Source organism: Tinamus guttatus, unplaced genomic scaffold (assembly GCF_059628265.1).
Source record: "Tinamus guttatus ecotype Peru unplaced genomic scaffold, ASM5962826v1 Tinamus_guttatus_pri_ptg000581l, whole genome shotgun sequence".
Taxonomy (NCBI): Eukaryota; Metazoa; Chordata; class Aves; order Tinamiformes; family Tinamidae; genus Tinamus; species Tinamus guttatus.
Window position 1 is genome coordinate 3,498 of NW_028289115.1, and position 16,764 is coordinate 20,261.

General features: G+C 53.0%; 1 gene segment (V, D, J or C); it reads left to right on the forward strand.

The window, feature by feature from the left end:
* Window positions 1–662: 662 nt before the first annotated feature.
* On the forward strand, window positions 663–10,834 carry LOC104579102 (Ig mu chain C region-like). The segment is given in 8 exon segments: window positions 663–678; window positions 1,764–2,057; window positions 3,857–4,171; window positions 4,252–4,325; window positions 5,191–5,443; window positions 7,830–8,162; window positions 10,432–10,553; window positions 10,815–10,834. Coding segments are annotated over 8 exon segments (1,416 nt in total).
* Window positions 10,835–16,764: the final 5,930 nt, after the last annotated feature.

Sequence of the window (16,764 nt, forward strand, 5' to 3'; positions counted from 1 at the left end):
ACCGGCTCTGGGGCACCAGGGGGTGCTGGTACCGACCCAGTTGGATCCCAGCAGAACCAGCTGCATGGTGGCAATAGGTGGTACCAGATCCAGGTCCTGCAGAACCGGCTCTGGGAGCACCAGGGGGTGCCGGGTACCGACCCAATAGGGTCCAGCACAACCTGATCCATAGTGGTACTGGGCGGGTACCAGGTTCGGGTGCTGCAGAACCAGCTCTGGGAGCACCCTGGGGTGCTGGTACTGACCTAATTGGGTCCAGCAGAACCTGTTCCATAGTGGTACCAGCTGGTACCAGGTCCTGCAGAACCGGCTCTGGGGCACCCAGGGGTGCCGGTTCTGACCCAGTAGGGTCCAGCAGAACCTGATCCATAACGGTACCAACTGGTACCAGGTCCAGGTCCTGCAGAATCAGCTCTAGGGAGCACCCTGGGGTGCTGGTACCAACTCTATTGGGTCCAGCAGAACCTGTTCCATAGTGGTACCAGCTGGTACCAGGTCCTGCAGAACTGTCTCTGGGAGCACCCAGGGGTGCCGGTACCGGCCAAGCTGGGGTTCTACTGGGTCGGGTGCATCGTGGTACTGGGTCCAGATCCCACAGAACCGGCTCTGGGGCACCCGGGGGTGCTGGTACCGACCCAGTAGAGTCCAGCAGAACCTGTTCCATGGTGGTACCAACTGGTACCGGGTCCAGGTCCTGCAGAACCGGCTCTGGGGCATCCTGGGGTGCCAGTACTGACCCAGATGGATCCCAGCAGAACCGGCTGCAGGGTGGGAATAGGTGGTACCAGATCCAGGTCCTCCAGAACCGGCTCTGAGAGCACCCTGGGGCGCCAGTTCTGACCCAGCTGGGTCCAGCAGAACCTGATCCATAGCGGTACCAGCTGGTACCAGGTCCGGGTGCTGCAGAACCGGCTCTGAGAGCACCCTGGGGTGCTGGTACCGACCCAGCTGGGTCCAGCAGAACCTGATCCCTAGCGGTACCAGCTGGTACCGGGTCCGGGTGCTGCAGATCCGGCTCTGGGGCACCCTCGGGTGCTGGTACTGACCCATATGGGTCCAGCAGGGCCTTCTGGATGTTGGGACCAGCTGGTACCAGATCCAGGTCCTGCAGAACCGGCTCTGGGGCACCCGGTGGTGCTGGTACCGACCCAGCTGGGTCCAGCAGAACCTGTTCCATGGTGGTACCGGGCGGTACCGGGTCCGGGTGCTGCAGAACCAGCTCTGGGGCACCCTGGGGTGCCAGTACTGACCCAGCTGGATCCCAGCAGAACCAGCTGCATGGTGGGAATAGGTGGTACCAGGTCCAGGTGCTGCAGAACCGGCTCTGGGGCACCCAGGGGTGCTGGTACCGGTTCAGCTCCAACCATGGCGTCTTCCACGGTGACCTCCATCCATGATGGCCTCCAACCGCATTGACCTCCATCCATGATGGCCTCCAACCGTGGTGGCCTCCAACTGTGGTGGCCTCCATCCATGATGGCCTCCAATAGTGGTGGCCTCCATCCATGATGGTCTCCATCCATGGTGGCCTCCAACCGTGGTGGCCTCCAACCGTGGTGTCCTCCATCCACGGTGTCCTCCATCCATGGTGGCCTCCATCCACGTTGGTCTCCAACCACTTTGGCCTCCATCCACGTTGGCCTCCATCCACGTTGGCCTCCATCCACGTTGGCCTCCAACCGCGGCGCCTCCCTCCGGCTCTTCCCAAATCCGCGGCCTCCCTTGGGCCTCCCCTCCCAGCGCCTCCGCTGTCCCCCTTCCAGGCGGCGCCAGCCCCCCGGACCTCTTCCCGCTGGTCTCCTGCGGCACCTCGGAGGACTCCGAGCTCTACTCGGTGGCCTGCCTGGCCGTGGACTTCCGGCCGGACGGGGTGACCTTCTCGTGGAGCGACTACGCCAACCAGAGCGTCTCCGGCGGCGTTGCCGTCTACCCCGAGGGCCTCTCCAAGGCCACCAGCCAGTTGAGGCTGCCCTTGCAGGAGGGCAAGAGCCAACAGCCCTTCTACTGCCGGGCCCGGCACGCCGAGGGCGACCGCTACGTGGAGCTCCACAACCCGGGTGAGTTGCTCCTCAGGCTTCGGTGGTGGCGCCGTGTTCCACAGCAGGGTGGGTTTTTGGGGTGGTTTGTGGTGTTATGGGTAGTCTAGGGCGTTGGGGATGGTCTAGGGCGTTATGGATGGTCTAGGGCGGATGGTCTAGGGTGTTATGGATGGTCCAGGGCATTGTGGGTGGTCTAGGGTGTTATGGGTGGTCTAGGGTGTTATGGATGGTCTAGGTCGTTGTGGATGGTCCAGGGCATCATGGATGGTCTAGGGCGTTATGGATGGTCTAGGGTGGATGGTCTAGGGCGTTACGGGTGGTCTAGGGCATCGTGGATGGTTATGGATGGTCTAGGGCATTATGGATGGTCTAGGGTGGATGGTCTAGGGCGCTGTGGATCATCTAGGGCATTGTGGGTGGTCTAGAGTGTTATGGGTGGTCTAGGGTGTTGTGGGTGGTCTAGGGTGGATCATCTAGGGTGTTATGGGTGGTCTAGCTCGTTATGGATGGTCTAGGGCGTTGTGGGTGGTCTAGGGCGTTGTGGGTGGTCTAGGGTGGATCATCTAGGGTGCTATGGGTGGTCTAGCTCGTTATGGATGGTCTATGGCATTGTGGGTGGTCTAGGGTGGATCATCTAGGGTGTTATGGGTGGTCTAGCTCATTATGGATGGTCTAGGGCGTCGTGGGTGGTCTAGGGCGTTATGGGTGGTCTAGGGTGGATGGTCTAGGGCGTTATGGATGGTCTCGGGCGTTGTGGGTGCTCAAGGGCATTGGGGATGGTCTAGGGTGTTATGGATGGTCCAGGGCGTTATGGGTGGTCTAGGGTGGATGGTCTAGAGCGTTATGGGTGGTCTAGGGCATTGGGGATGGTTATGGATGGTCCAGGGCGTTATGGGTGGTCTAGGGTGGATGGTCTAGAGCGTTATGGGTGGTCTAGGGCATTGGGGATGGTTATGGATGGTCCAGGGCGTTATGGGTGGTCTAGGGTGGATAGTCTAGAGCGTTATGGACGGTCTAGGGCATTGGGGATGGTTATGGATGGTCCAGGGCGTTATGGGTGGTCTAGGGTGGATGGTCTAGAGCGTTATGGACGGTCTAGGGCATTGGGGATGGTTATGGATGGTCCAGGGCGTTATGGGTGGTCTAGGGTGGATAGTCTAGAGCGTTATGGACGGTCTAGGGCATTGGGGATGGTTATGGATGGTCCAGGGCGTTATGGGTGGTCTAGGGTGGATGGTCTAGAGCGTTATGGGTGGTCTAGGGCGTTGGGGATGGTTATGGATGGTCCAGGACATTGGGGATGGTTATGGATGGTCCAGGGCGTTATGGGTGGTCTAGGGTGGATAGTCTAGAGCGTTATGGGTGGTCTAGGGCATTGGGGATGGTTACGGATGGTCCAGGGCGTTATGGGTGGTCTAGGGTGGATAGTCTAGAGCGTTATGGACGGTCTAGGGCGTTGGGGATGGTTATGGATGGTCCAGGGCGTTATGGGTGGTCTAGGGTGGATGGTCTAGAGCGTTATGGACGGTCTAGGGCGTTGGGGATGGTTACGGATGGTCCAGGGCGTTATGGGTGGTCTAGGGTGGATGGTCTAGAGCGTTATGGACGGTCTAGGGCGTTGGGGATGGTTATGGATGGTCCAGGACATTGGGGATGGTTACGGATGGTCCAGGGCGTTATGGGTGGTCTAGGGTGGATGGTCTAGAGCGTTACGGACGGTCTAGGGCGTTGGGGATGGTTATCGATGGTCCAGGACGTTGGGGATGGTTACGGATGGTCCAGGGCGCTGCGGGTGCTCAAGGGTGTCCCCACCGCAGGCCCCGTGGCCACCACGCTGGACGTGCGCGTGCACCCGCCGTCGCGCGACGACTTCGAGGGCCCCTTCCGCAACTCCACGGTGCTGTGCCGCGTGCTGTCCCCGCGCGCGCAGCCCGTGGCCGTCAGGTGGCTCAAGAACGGGGCCCCCCAGGACCGCGGCGTCGTCACGGGGGCTCCCGCGTCCGACGGCCGCGGCGCCTACGTCACCCACAGCGGCCTCTCCGTGGCCGAGGCCGAGTGGGACGCGGGCGCCGTCTACACGTGCCAGGTGGACGCCGAGATGAGGAACACCAGCAAGGCCATCGAGTGCGGCTGTGAGTCGGGTTTTGGGGCCGTTTTGGGGCGTTTTGGGGCGTTTCGGCCCCCCGATTCACCCCAAATGTCCCCTTTGCAGTTGACCGCCCGCAGGACACGGAGATCGCCGTCAAGGTGGTGGCGCCGGCCTTCGCCGACATCTTCGTGGACAAGGTGGCCGAGCAAAATAGCCATTTTCAGGCTTTTTCTTCATTTTTTTCCCCCAGTCGTGAAGAAATCACCTTTTTCTTCCCCAAGTCCTGCCTCTTGGGGCCATTTTGGGTGAAAAACGGGGATTTCGGGATATTTCGGCTGCGACTGAGGCTCTTGGTGCCGCTTTTTCACCCGTTAATTGTAAAAATTCCCCTTTTTGCCCCTTTTTAAGGGTTGAAAATCCTTTTGAATATTTTTAAAGGGGTCTACGGAGTGAAAATGTTGCTTTTTGGGGGCCAACTTCTGCATTTTTCACCCCAAATATTGAATTATCTCGGGGGTGGTGGGAGAAATATAGAATATAGAATATAGAATATAGAATATAGAATATAGAATATAGAATATAATATATATAATATATAATATATAATATATAACATATAACATATAACATATAACATACAACATATATAGAATATAGAATATAGAATATAGAATATAGAATATAATATTATATATATAAAACATATAACATATAACATATAATATATATAGAATATAGAATATAGAATTTAATATAATGTATATAACATAGAAAATATAACATAGATTATATAACATATAATATATAATATATAATACATAATACATAATACATAATATGTAATATATATGTTATATCATATATCATATATCATATATTATATATTATATATTATATATTATATATAATACGTAATATATAATATATAGTATAGAGTATAGAATATAGAATATAGAATATAATATAATATATAACATATGACATATATAATATATAGAATATAGAATATGTAATATATAATATATAACATACAATATCTTCGCCGGCGTCTTGGTGGCCCAGGTGGCCAAGCTGACGTGCCGCGTGCTCAACCTGCCCAACGTGGAGGGCTTGGCCATCTCGTGGCGCAAGGAGTCGGAGCAGGAGCTGGAGACCAGGACGCTGCCCCGGGTGCTGCAGCCCAACGGGCTCTACAGCGTGGACGGCGTCGCCAGCGTCTGCGCCGACGAGTGGGACAAGGGCGACGGCTACACGTGCCGCGTGAGCCACCCCGACCTGGTCTTCCCCGTGGAGGAGACGCTGCGCAAGAAGAACGGTGAGCGGCTTCCCGTGGGCCGTTTTGGGGCCGGAAACGCGAGATTCGGCACCACCGCTTTGGGTTTTGGGGGGGAAAACGGGAGAACGGGGTGCGTTGGGCGTCCACTCCATGAAATGGGGGTTTCTCATTGCAAGGAGATCGTTGGGCGCCTCCTCCATCTTCTTTTGGGCGTTGTGGGTCTCGAAACGCAAGATTTGGTGCCACCGCGTCGCGTTTTTTTGGGGAAAAACCAGGAGAATGGGGCACTTTGGGCAAAACGGGGGGTTCCTCATCACGAGGAGATCATTGGGTGCCTCCTCCATCTTCTTTTGGGCGTTTTGGGTCTTGAAACACAAGATTCGGTGCCAACGCGTCGCGTTTTTGGGGGAAAAACCGGGCGCGTTGGGCGAAACGGGGTTCCTCATCACGAGGAGATCATTGGGCACCTCCTCCATCATTTTGGGGTCTCGAAACGCGAGATTCGGTGCCACCGCGTCGCGTTTTTGGGGAAAAACCAGGCGCGTTGGGCAAAACAGGGTTCCTCATCACGAGGAGATCATTGGGCGCCTCCTCCATCTTCTTTTGGGCGTTTTGGGTCTTGAAACGCAAGATTCGGTGCCACCGCGTCGCGTTTTTGGGGGAAAAACCAGGAGAATGGGGCACTTTGGGCAAAACGGGGGGTTCCTCATCACGAGGAGATCATTGGGCGCCTCCTCCATCTTTTTTTGGGGTGTTTTGGGTCTTGAAACGCAAGATTCGGTGCCAACGCGTCGCGTTTTTGGGGGAAAAACCGGGTGCGTTGGGCGAAACGGGGGTTCCTCATCACGAGGAGATCATTGGGCGCCTCCTCCATCTTCTTTTGGGCGTTGTGGGTCTTGAAACGCAAGATTTGGTGCCACCGTGTCGCGTTTTTTGGGGAAAAACCAGGAGAATGGGGCACTTTGGGCAAAACGGGATTCCTCATCACGAGGAGATCATTGGGCGCCTCCTCCATCTTCTTTTGGGCGTTTTGGGTCTTGAAACGCAAGATTCAGTGCCAACGCGTCACGTTTTTGGGGTAAAAACCGGGAGAAGCGGGCGCTTTGGGCAAAACGGGATTCCTCATCACGAGGAGGTCATTGGGCGCCTCCTCCATCTTCTTTTGGGCGTTTTGGGTCTTGAAACGCAAGATTCAGTGCCAACGCGTCGCGTTTTTGGGGGAAAAACCGGGCGCATTGGGCGAAACGGGGTTCCTCATCACGAGGAGATCATTGGGCGCCTCCTCCATCTTCTTTTGGGCGTTTTGGGTCTCGAAAGGTGAAATTGGGTGCCACCGTGTCGCATTTTTGGGGGAAAAACTGGGGGTGTTGGGCGAAACGGGGCTTCCTCATCACGAGGAGATCATTGGGCACTACCTCCATCGTTTTGGGGTCTCGTGTTGCATTTTCGGGGGAAAAACCGGGCGCTTTGGGCAAAATGGGGGTTCCTCATCACGAGGAGGTCATTGGGCGCCTCCTCCATCTTCTTTTGGGCGTTTTGGGTCTTGAAACGCAAGATTCGGTGCCAACGCGTCGCGTTTTTGGGGGAAAAACCAGGAGAATGGGGCACTTTGGGCAAAACGGGGGGTTCCTCATCACGAGGAGATCATTGGGCGCCTCCTCCATCTTCTTTTGGGCGTTTTGGGTCTTGAAATGCAGGATTCAGTGCCAACGCGTCGCGTTCTTGGGGGAAAAACTGGGCAAAACGGGGTTCCTCATTACGAGGAGATCATTGGGCACTACCTCCATCGTTTTGGGGTCTCGTGTTGCATTTTCGGGGGAAAAACTGGCCGCTTTGGGCAAAATGGGGGTTCCTCATCACGAGGAGATCATTGGGCGCCTCCTCCATCTTCTTTTGGGCGTTTTGGGTCTCGAAACGCAAGATTCGGTGCGAACGCGTCGCGTTCTTGGGGGAAAAACTGGGCAAAACGGGGTTCCTCATCACGAGGAGATCATTGGGCGCCTCCTCCATCTTCTTTTGGGCGTTTTGGGTCTTGAAACACAAGATTCGGTGCCAACGCGTCGCGTTCTTGGGGGAAAAACCGGGCAAAACGGGGTTCCTCATCACGAGGAGATCATTGGGCGCCTCCTCCATCTTCTTTTGGGCGTTTTGGGTCTCGAAAGGTGAAATTGGGTGCCACCGTGTCGCATTTTTGGGGGAAAAACTGGGGGTGTTGGGCGAAACTGGGGTTCCTCATCACGAGGAGATTGTTGGGTGCCTCCTCTTTCTTTTTTGGGGCATTTTGGGTCTTAAAACGCAAAATTTGATGCCAACGCGTCGCGTTTTTGGGGGAGAAACCGGGCGCATTGGGCAAAATGGGGGTTCCTCATCATGAGGAGCTCATCGGGGCGCTCTAACGCGTCGGCTCTTCTTTCCCGCCCCGCAGACGCCGCGGCGAAGGCGCCGTCCGTCTACCTGTTCCCGCCGGCGCCGGAGCAGCTGTCCCTGCGCGAGGCGGCCACCGTGAGCTGCCTCATCAAGGGCTTCAACCCGCCGGACCTGCTGGTCCGCTGGCTCCGCAACGGGGAGCCCGTGGCCGCCGGCGACTACGTGACGATGGCGCCGGCGCGCGAGCGCCCGACGGGCGACGTCTTCTTCACCTACAGCGCCCTGAGCGTGGCCGGCGCCGACTGGGCCGCGGGCAACGTCTACACGTGTCTCGTGGGCCACGAGAAGCTGCCCCTGCAGGTGGCCCAGAAGTCGGTGGACAAGTCCTCGGGTAAACCCACCTCGGTCAACGTGTCCCTGGTGCTCTCGGACGCCGCCGCCGCCTGTTATTAACCCCAAAATCGGCAATTTCGCCCCAAAATCGCCCCCGATGGGGGGAATTTGCCCCATTTTCCCCCCGATTCCATGCGTTTTTGTACATAAATCTCCATATCCATAAAAAATCCAGCGAAAAAATCCACCCTGCCGTGTCGTCCTGCTCCGCCGGGGAGGGGGAAAAAGGGCAATAAAGTCGATAATTTTCAGGAGATACCAAAAATATAGGGTTTCTTTTCGGTTCTAGGATTTTCTTTTCGTTTTGGGGGGTTTCTTTTCGTTTTGGGGGGGTTTCTTTTCGTTTTGGGGGGTCCCTTTTCGTTTGGGGGATTTTCTTTTCAGTTTTGGGGTTTTCTTTTCGCTTTTGGGTGTTTCTTTTCAGTTTGGGGATTTTCTTTTCATTTTTGGGGGTTTCTTTTCAGTTTTGGGGGTTTCTTTTCGTTTTGGGGTGTTTCTTTTCAGTTTTGCAGATTTCTTTTCAGTTTTGCGGATTTCTTTTCAGTTTTGTGCATTTCTTTTCGCTTTTGGGGGTTTCTTTTCACTTTTAGGGGTTTCTTGCATGCATGCATTGCATTCTTGCATGCATGCATCAGCCTTTGCATGCATGCATTGCATTCTTGCATGCATTGCCTTCTTGCACGCATGCATTGCCTTCTTGCACGCACGCAACACCTTGCACACATGCAGCACCTCGTTGCATGCACATCTGCATGCAATTGCACAGTTGCATGCATGCACGCGCACCTGCATGCATTTCCTCCTTGCATGCATGCATGCAACACCCCTTTGCATGCATGCAGCACCTCGTTGCATGCACATCTGCATGCAATTGCACAGTTGCATGCATGCACGCGCACCTGCATGCATTTCCTCCTTGCATGCAACACCCCATTGCATGCACGACCACTGCACGCATGCAACGTCTCCATGCATGCAATGCCTTCCTGCACGCATGCACGGCCTTTAATGCAGCTTTTCCCTCTTAAAAACGCTAAAAAAGGGGTTTTCTCCTCAAACCAGCGGCACGGGGTGATGCAAACTGGAAAGGGCTCCGTTTTGGGGCAGAACAAGGGGAAATTGGGGCCTAGAGGCGGAGGCGCCGGGAGAGGTTGCAAAAAGGGGTGGGAAAAATGAGGAAAAGGAGGGAAAAGGGGATCCTGGGTTGCGTTTTTTGGGGGGGAAAGAGCCGTATTTAAGTGCATTTAAGCCCGTTTGGAAATTGGGAATTTTGGGGGGAAAAAAACTTCTTCCAAGAGGGATTTTGCCCCCAAAAAGTGGCGTTTTGCCCCATCACAGCCCGTTCCAGATTGCAGCATTGCCCCAGATCCCCAAAAACTCCCCAAATTGGGGCAAAAAAGCCTAAAAAGGGGCTGCTGGGTGGGAAAACACCACGTGGAGACGCTGCATGGGGGAAAGAGCCGGATCCGGGCGGAAAATCCCGGAAAAGGAAGCGGAAAATCACCCGATTTCCCCAAATCCGCAGATTTTTCCTCGGATTTTTGCAGCTTTCCCCCATTGAAGGACTCCAAATTTCTCACAGTGCCCTGAGCAAAAATGGGGGTTTTTGAAATAAATTTATTCCATATTTTCCCTGCTTTGCAAATAAAAGCTTCTTTTGGGGGAAAAGCTGGCAGAAAAGGGGCTTTTGGGGAGCATCGGCTCTGGAAAAGGGGGATTTTGGGGATCCAGGGGCTGATTCATCCCATTGGGCTCCGATCCCGGAGCTCGTGCGGGAAGAGCACGAGAAATTGCGGGAATTTTGCAAATTTGGGGCATATTTTGCCATAATTTTGGCTAATTCGCCAATTCTGCAAATTCTACCACGAAATTGGGCCGATTTCTGCCTCCGCGTTGCAATAAATCCCCGTTTCACAATAAATCCCCTTAATGCCTTAATACCAGAAAACCACCCCAAAATCCCCAATGGGGGCTTTCACACCACAAAAAAAAACATATAATATTTGCAAAACAGCACGAAATTGGGCCATTTTGGGGTGTTTTCGCCTCTTTGTCGCATCCGCCTCCCTGTGGCTTTCGGAGCTTGCAGCCCCCTTCGCTTGCAGCCCCAAATCCTCTCAAAAACGCCCAAATTGGGCAAAATTCCCGATTTTTTTTCGCTATATCAATTTTTTCTTTCGACGTAGGGATTTTGGTTGAAAATACCCATTTTTGCCTTGTTTTTCGTCCCGTCGAAGGCGCTAATCGGCTTTTGGCTCTGTCCCAAGCCTCCCTCGACGTCCTCGCGGAGGACGAGGAGGATCTGCACAACCTCTGGACCACGGCCTCGACCTTCATCGTCCTCTTCATCCTCAGCCTCTTCTACAGCGCCACCGTCACCTTGATCAAGGTAAATCCGGAAAAAAAAGGGGGAAAAAAACACCCTTTTCGCCCCAAAATCCCACCCCGAGACAACGCAAAACACCCAATGCAAAGATATTGCCCCGGGATGCAAAAATATCCCCCTTTTGGCCCCAAATTCCCTCTTTTTCCACCCGTTTTCCCCCCTTAGACTGTCCTTCTCTTTGCACAAAAATATATTAAAAAACAGGGGAAATCTGGGATTTTACCCCCAAATTAATGTTTTTTCTTGCTTTTTTCCCGATTTCAGGTGAAATAAGCTCGTTTTCCAGCAGGCCCCGCTGCTGCTCGATGATCCGGATGGATCCGGGGCTCTTTGGGGGTTCGAATCCCACCGACGCCTGCGGGAATTTCCCCTTTTCCCCCTTTTTTCTTGTAAATAACTGGAAAAATAAAGGGTCGATGGTGGCTCCTCGGTGTCGGCTTTACTTGTGTCCGTGTGCGATGTTTGGGATGCTCCGAGCACGGATCCGCGAGATGGGAATGTCATAGTGAGCTTGGGAATGTCATAAGGACCTTGGGAATGCCATAGTGAGCTTGGGAATGCCATGGCGAGGTTGGGAATGTCATGACGAGGTTGGGAATGTTATAATGGGCTTGGGAATGCCATAGTGAGCTTGGGAATGCCATAAGGACCTTGGGAATGCCATAGTGAGCTTGGAATGCCATGGCGAGGTTGGGAATGTCATGACGAGGTTGGGAATGTCATAGCGAGCTTGGGAATATCATGGCAAGCTTGGGAATGCCATAGTGAGCTTGGGAATGTCATGGCGAGCTTGGGAATGTTATAATGGGCTTGGGAATGCCATAGTGAGCTTGGGAATGCCATAAGGAGCTTGGGAATGTCATGATGAGGTTGGGAATGTCATGACGAGCTTCGGAATGCCATGGTGAGGTTGGGAATGCCATGGCGAGGTTGGGAATGCCATAGTGAACTTGGGAATGCCGTGACGAGGTTGGGAATGTCATAAGGAGCTTGGGAATGCCCTGGTGAGCTTGGGAATGGCATAGTGAGCTTGGGAATGCCATGACAAGCTTGGGAATGTCATGACGAGATTGGGAATGCAATAAGGAGCTTGGGAATGCCATAGTGAGCGTGGGAATGTCATGATGAGACTGGGAATGTCATAATGAGCTTGGGAATGCCATAAGGAGCTTGGGAATGCCATGACGAGGTTGGGAATGCTATAATGGGCTTGGGAATGTTATGATGGCCTTGGGAAAGCTAGAGTGATCTTGGCAATGCCATGCTGAGTTTGGGAATGTCATAAGGAGCTTGGGAATGCCATGGTAGGCTCGGGAATGCCATGACAAGCTTGGGAATGCCATAGTGAGCTTGGGAATGCCATAAGGAGCTTGGGAATGCCATGTCGAGCTTGGGAATGTCATAAGGACCTTGGAATGCCATGGCGAGCTTGGGAATGTCATGGTGAGCTTGGGAATGTCATGACGAGTTTGGGAATGTTATAATGGGCTTGGGAATGTCATAGTGAGCTTGGGAATGCCGTAAGGAGCTTGGGAATGTCATGACAAGCTTGGGAATGCCGTGACAAGCTTGGGAATGTTATAATGGGCTTGGAAATGACATAGTGATCTTGGGAATGCCATGGTAGGCTTGGGAATGCCATGACAAGATTGGGAATGCCATGGTGAGCTTGGGAATGCCACGGTGAACTTGGGAGTGTTATAATGAGCCTGGGAATGCTATGATGACCTTGGGAATGCCATAGTGAGCTTGGGAATGCCATAACGAGCTTGGGAATGCCATAATGAGCTCGGGAATGCTGTAGTGATCTTGGGAATGCCATGAGGAGATTGGGAATACCCTGGTGAGCTTGGGAATGCCATGGCGAGCTTGGGAATATTATAATGGACTTGGGAATGCCATGATGAGCCTGGGAATGCTATAATGAGCTTGGGAATGCTATAGTGAGCTTGGGAATGCCAGGATGAGCCTGGAATGCCGCGGCAACCTTGGAATGCCATGACGAGCTTGGGAATATTATAATGGACTTGGGAATGCCTTGATGACCTTGGGAATGCCATGATGACCTTGGGAATGCACCTCTTGCCTTGCCCGCTCCCGCATCCGATCCCTCGACTTTTCCGGGTGCCATCACAAGATGGCCGCGCGCCCCATCCCCATTCGGACACAAAAAAAAGACACTTTTGCCCCAAAATTACCTATTTTGCACCTTGTTTATTCGGTTTTTAACCTTTTCCCCCCCAAATTTGCCTTGCGGCGCGAGGGGTTTCCCATGAAAACGGCCCCTCCGTTTCCCCTCCCCTTGGTCGATTCGACCGGGAAAAGGGGTGGGGAAACGAGGGCGTTTGGGGGCCAAAACCGGCGATTTTGGGGTTATTTTCGCCCTGTGCTGACTCAGAGGGGGAGACGGTGCCGGCGTAAACAGGAAACATCTGGCGGCCCCGGGCCAGATGTTTGGGGCAAATTTGGCCCGTTTTGGCTTCCCGAATGACTCAGCGGCGCCCGGAGAACGTGGGAAAAAGGGCGAAATCGGGCGGTTTTCTAATAGCGAAACCCGCCTTCTAGGGCACGTTTTTGGGGCGATTTGCACGAAAACGCCGCGGTTTTGTCGCTCGAGAGTGAAAAATGGGGGTTGTTTGCACAAACCGGGCGTAAATTGGGGTGAAACGCGCCAAAACGCCCCGGTTTCACCCCAAAGGGATTAAAAAAACGGGATTTTTTTGCAACCTGGTGTAAATCGGGGTAAAATTCACCAAAACACCCTGGTTTCACACCAAAGGGGAAAAAATGGTGTTTTTTTTTGCAACCTGGTGTAAATCGGGGTGCAACGCACCAAAACACCCCAGTTTCACCCCAAGGGATAAAAAACAGGGATTTTTTTGCAACCTGGTGTATATCAGGGTAAAATACACCAAAACACCCCAGTTTCACCCCAAAGGGAAAAAAAAATGGGGATTTTTTTGCAACCTGGTGTAAATCGGGGTAAAATTCACCAAAACACCCCGGTTTCACCCCAAAAGGGGAAAAAAAGGGTTATTTTTTGCAACCTGGTGTAAATGGGGGTGCAATGCACCAAAACACCCCAGTTTCACCCCAAAGGGATAAAAAATGGAGATTTTTTGCAACCTGGTGTAAATCAGGGTAAAATACACCAAAACACCCCAGTTTCACCCCAAAGGGAAAAAAATGGGGATTTTTTTGCAACCTGGTGTAAATCAGGGTAAAATACACCAAAACACCCCAGTTTCACCCCAAAGGGACTAAAAAATGGAGATTTTTTTGCAACCTGGTGTAAAACAGGGTAAAATTCACCAAAACACCCCGGTTTCACCCCAAAAGGGGAAAAAAGGGTTATTTTTTGCAACCTGGTGTAAATGGGGGTGCAACGCACCAAAACACCCCGGTTTCACCCAAAGGGATAAAAAACAGGGATATTTTTGCAACTTGGTTTATATCGGGGTGCAATGCACCAAAACACCCCGGTTTCACCCCAAAGGGATTAAAAAATGGAGATTTTTTTGCAACCTGGTGTAAATCAGGGTAAAATTCACCAAAACACCCCGGTTTCACCCCAAAAGGGAAAAAAAAAGGGTGTTTTTTTTGCAACCTGGTGTAAATGGGGGTGCAACGCACCAAAACACCCCGGTTTCACCCAAAAGGGAAAAAAAACAGGGAATTTTTTTGCAACCTGGTGTAAATCAGGGTAAAATTCACCAAAACACCCCGGTTTCACCCCAAAAGGGGAAAAAAAAGGGTGTTTTTTTGCAACCTGGTGTAAATGGGGGTGCAACGCACCAAAACACCCCGGTTTCACCCCAAAGGGACTAAAAAACGGAGATTTTTTTGCAACCTGGTGTAAATCAGGGTAAAATACACCAAAACAACCTGGTTTCACCCCAAAAGGGGAAAAAAGGGTTATTTTTTGCAACCTGGTGTAAATGGGGCTGCAACGCACCAAAACACCCCAGTTTCACCCCAAAGGGATAAAAAACAGGGATTTTTTTGCAACTTGGTTTATATCGGGGTGCAATGCACCAAAACACCCCGGTTTCACCCCAAAAGGGGAAAAAAATGGTGTTTTTTTGCAACCTGGTGTAAATGGGGGTGCAACGCACCAAAACACCCAGTTTCACCCCAAAGGGATAAAAAACAGGGATTTTTTTGCAACCTGGTGTAAATCAGAGTAAAATACACCAAAACACCCCGGTTTCACCCCAAAAGGGAATAAAAAAGGGGATTTTTTTTGCAACCTGGTGTAAATTAGGGTAAAATACACCAAAACACCCCAGTTTCACCCCAAAGGGATTAAAAAAACGGGATTTTTTTGCAACCTGGTGCAAATTAGGGCACAATGCACCAAAACACCCTGGTTTCACCCCAAAGGGATAAAAAATGGAGATTTTTTTGCTACCTGGTGTAAATCAGGGTAAAATGCACCAAAACACCCCAGTTTCACCCCAAAGGGATAAAAAACAGGGATTTTTTTGCAACCTGGTGCAAATTGGGGCGCAATGCACCAAAACACCCCGGTTTCACCCCAAAGGGGAAAAAAAAAATGGGGATTTTTTTGCAACCTGCTGTAAATCGGGGTAAAATGCACCAAAACGCCGGCGTTTCCGGCTCCCCGGCGAGGACGAGGAGGACGAAGGCTCCGGGACCCTCATCGGGACCCACGGAGGTCACATGACCTGGGGAAGAGACCGGGTTTCATGAATTTGCCCCCGCTAATTGGGTTAATTAACCAATTAACGACCCAACGAGGCCGCTACCTTGAACAGGGTGACCCCGGTGCTGTAGCAGAGGCTGAGGAGGAAGAGGAAGATGAAGGTCACGGCCGTCCACAGGTCGCCGGGGTCCTCGGGGCTCTCGGCCGTCGCGTCCTCGCCGAACGTGACCACGACCCAGTCTGGGGGGACAGAACCGGGGCGCCCAATGAGCTCCCGCTGGGTTTTGGGGCAAAAAACGGCGATTTTGGGGCTAAAACGCCCCCATTTCCCGCCCCGTGGTGAAGCAGCGGCGCCGCGATGGGTTTTTGGGCTCAAATCCGCCCCCAAAATCCCCCATTTTCCCCCCATTTTCACCCGCCCCCAAAGCAAGGCCCGGGGGGATCCTTCGGCCCGTCGTTTTGGGGTGAAAAAGGGGCGTTTTGGGGTAACTCGGTGTCCAGAAGGAGCCAACGGGGGTGGGAGGGAGGAGCGATGAGTTTGGGGGTCCTGAGGGGGTTTCTTGCCCTTCTGGGGGGATGTGGGTTGTTTGGGGCTCTTTTCCCCCATTTTGGGCTCTTTTCCCCATGTTTTGGGCTCTTTCCCACCCATTTTGGGCTCTTTTCCCCCGTTTTGGCTTCTTTTCCCCTGTTCTAGGCTCTTTTTCCCCCATTTTGGGCTCTTTTCCCCCATTCTAGGCTCTTTCCTCCCCATTTTGGCTCTTTTCCCCCCATTTTCGCTCTTTCCTCACCATTTGGGCTCTTTTCTCCCCATTTTGGCTCTTTTCTCCCCATTTTGGGCTCTTTCCCCCCATTTGGGCCCTTTCTTCCCCTTTTGGGCCCTTTCTTCCCCTTTTGGGCCCTTTCTTCCCCTTTTGGGCCCTTTCTTCCCCTTTTGGGCTCTTTCTTCCCCTTTTGGGCTCTTTCCTCCAATTTTGGGCTCTTTTACCCCGTTTCAGGCTCTTTCCCCCCATTTCGGGCTCTTTCCCCCCATTTCGGGCTCCTTTCCCCCCATTTCGGGCTCTTTCCCCCCATTTCAGGCTCTTTCCCCCCATTTCGGGCTCCTTTCCCCCCATTTCGGGCTCCTTTCCCCCCATTTCAGGCTCTTTCCCCCCATTTTGGGCTCCTTTCCCCTCATTTCGGGCTCTTTCTTCCCAATTTCACGCTCTTTCCCTCAATTTCACGCTCTTTCCCCCAATTTCAGGCTCTTTCCTCCCATTTTGGGCTCTTTCCTCCCCATTTTGGCTCTTTTCCCCCCATTTTGGCTCTTTTCCCCCCATTTCACGCTCTTTCCCCCAATTTCACGCTCTTTCCTCCCATTCCATCCTCTTTTCCCCCCAATTTCGACCCAGGGCGCTCCGGGCAACCCGGGACCGGAGGAGACCCCCCCATTGGCCCCGTTGGGGTCAACCACGACCAGGCGCCATCACGTTGCATCTCCGCTTTATTCCGTAGCCCAAGGGCCACCCAACGCAACCCAACGCAACTCAACCCAACCCAACGCAACCCAAC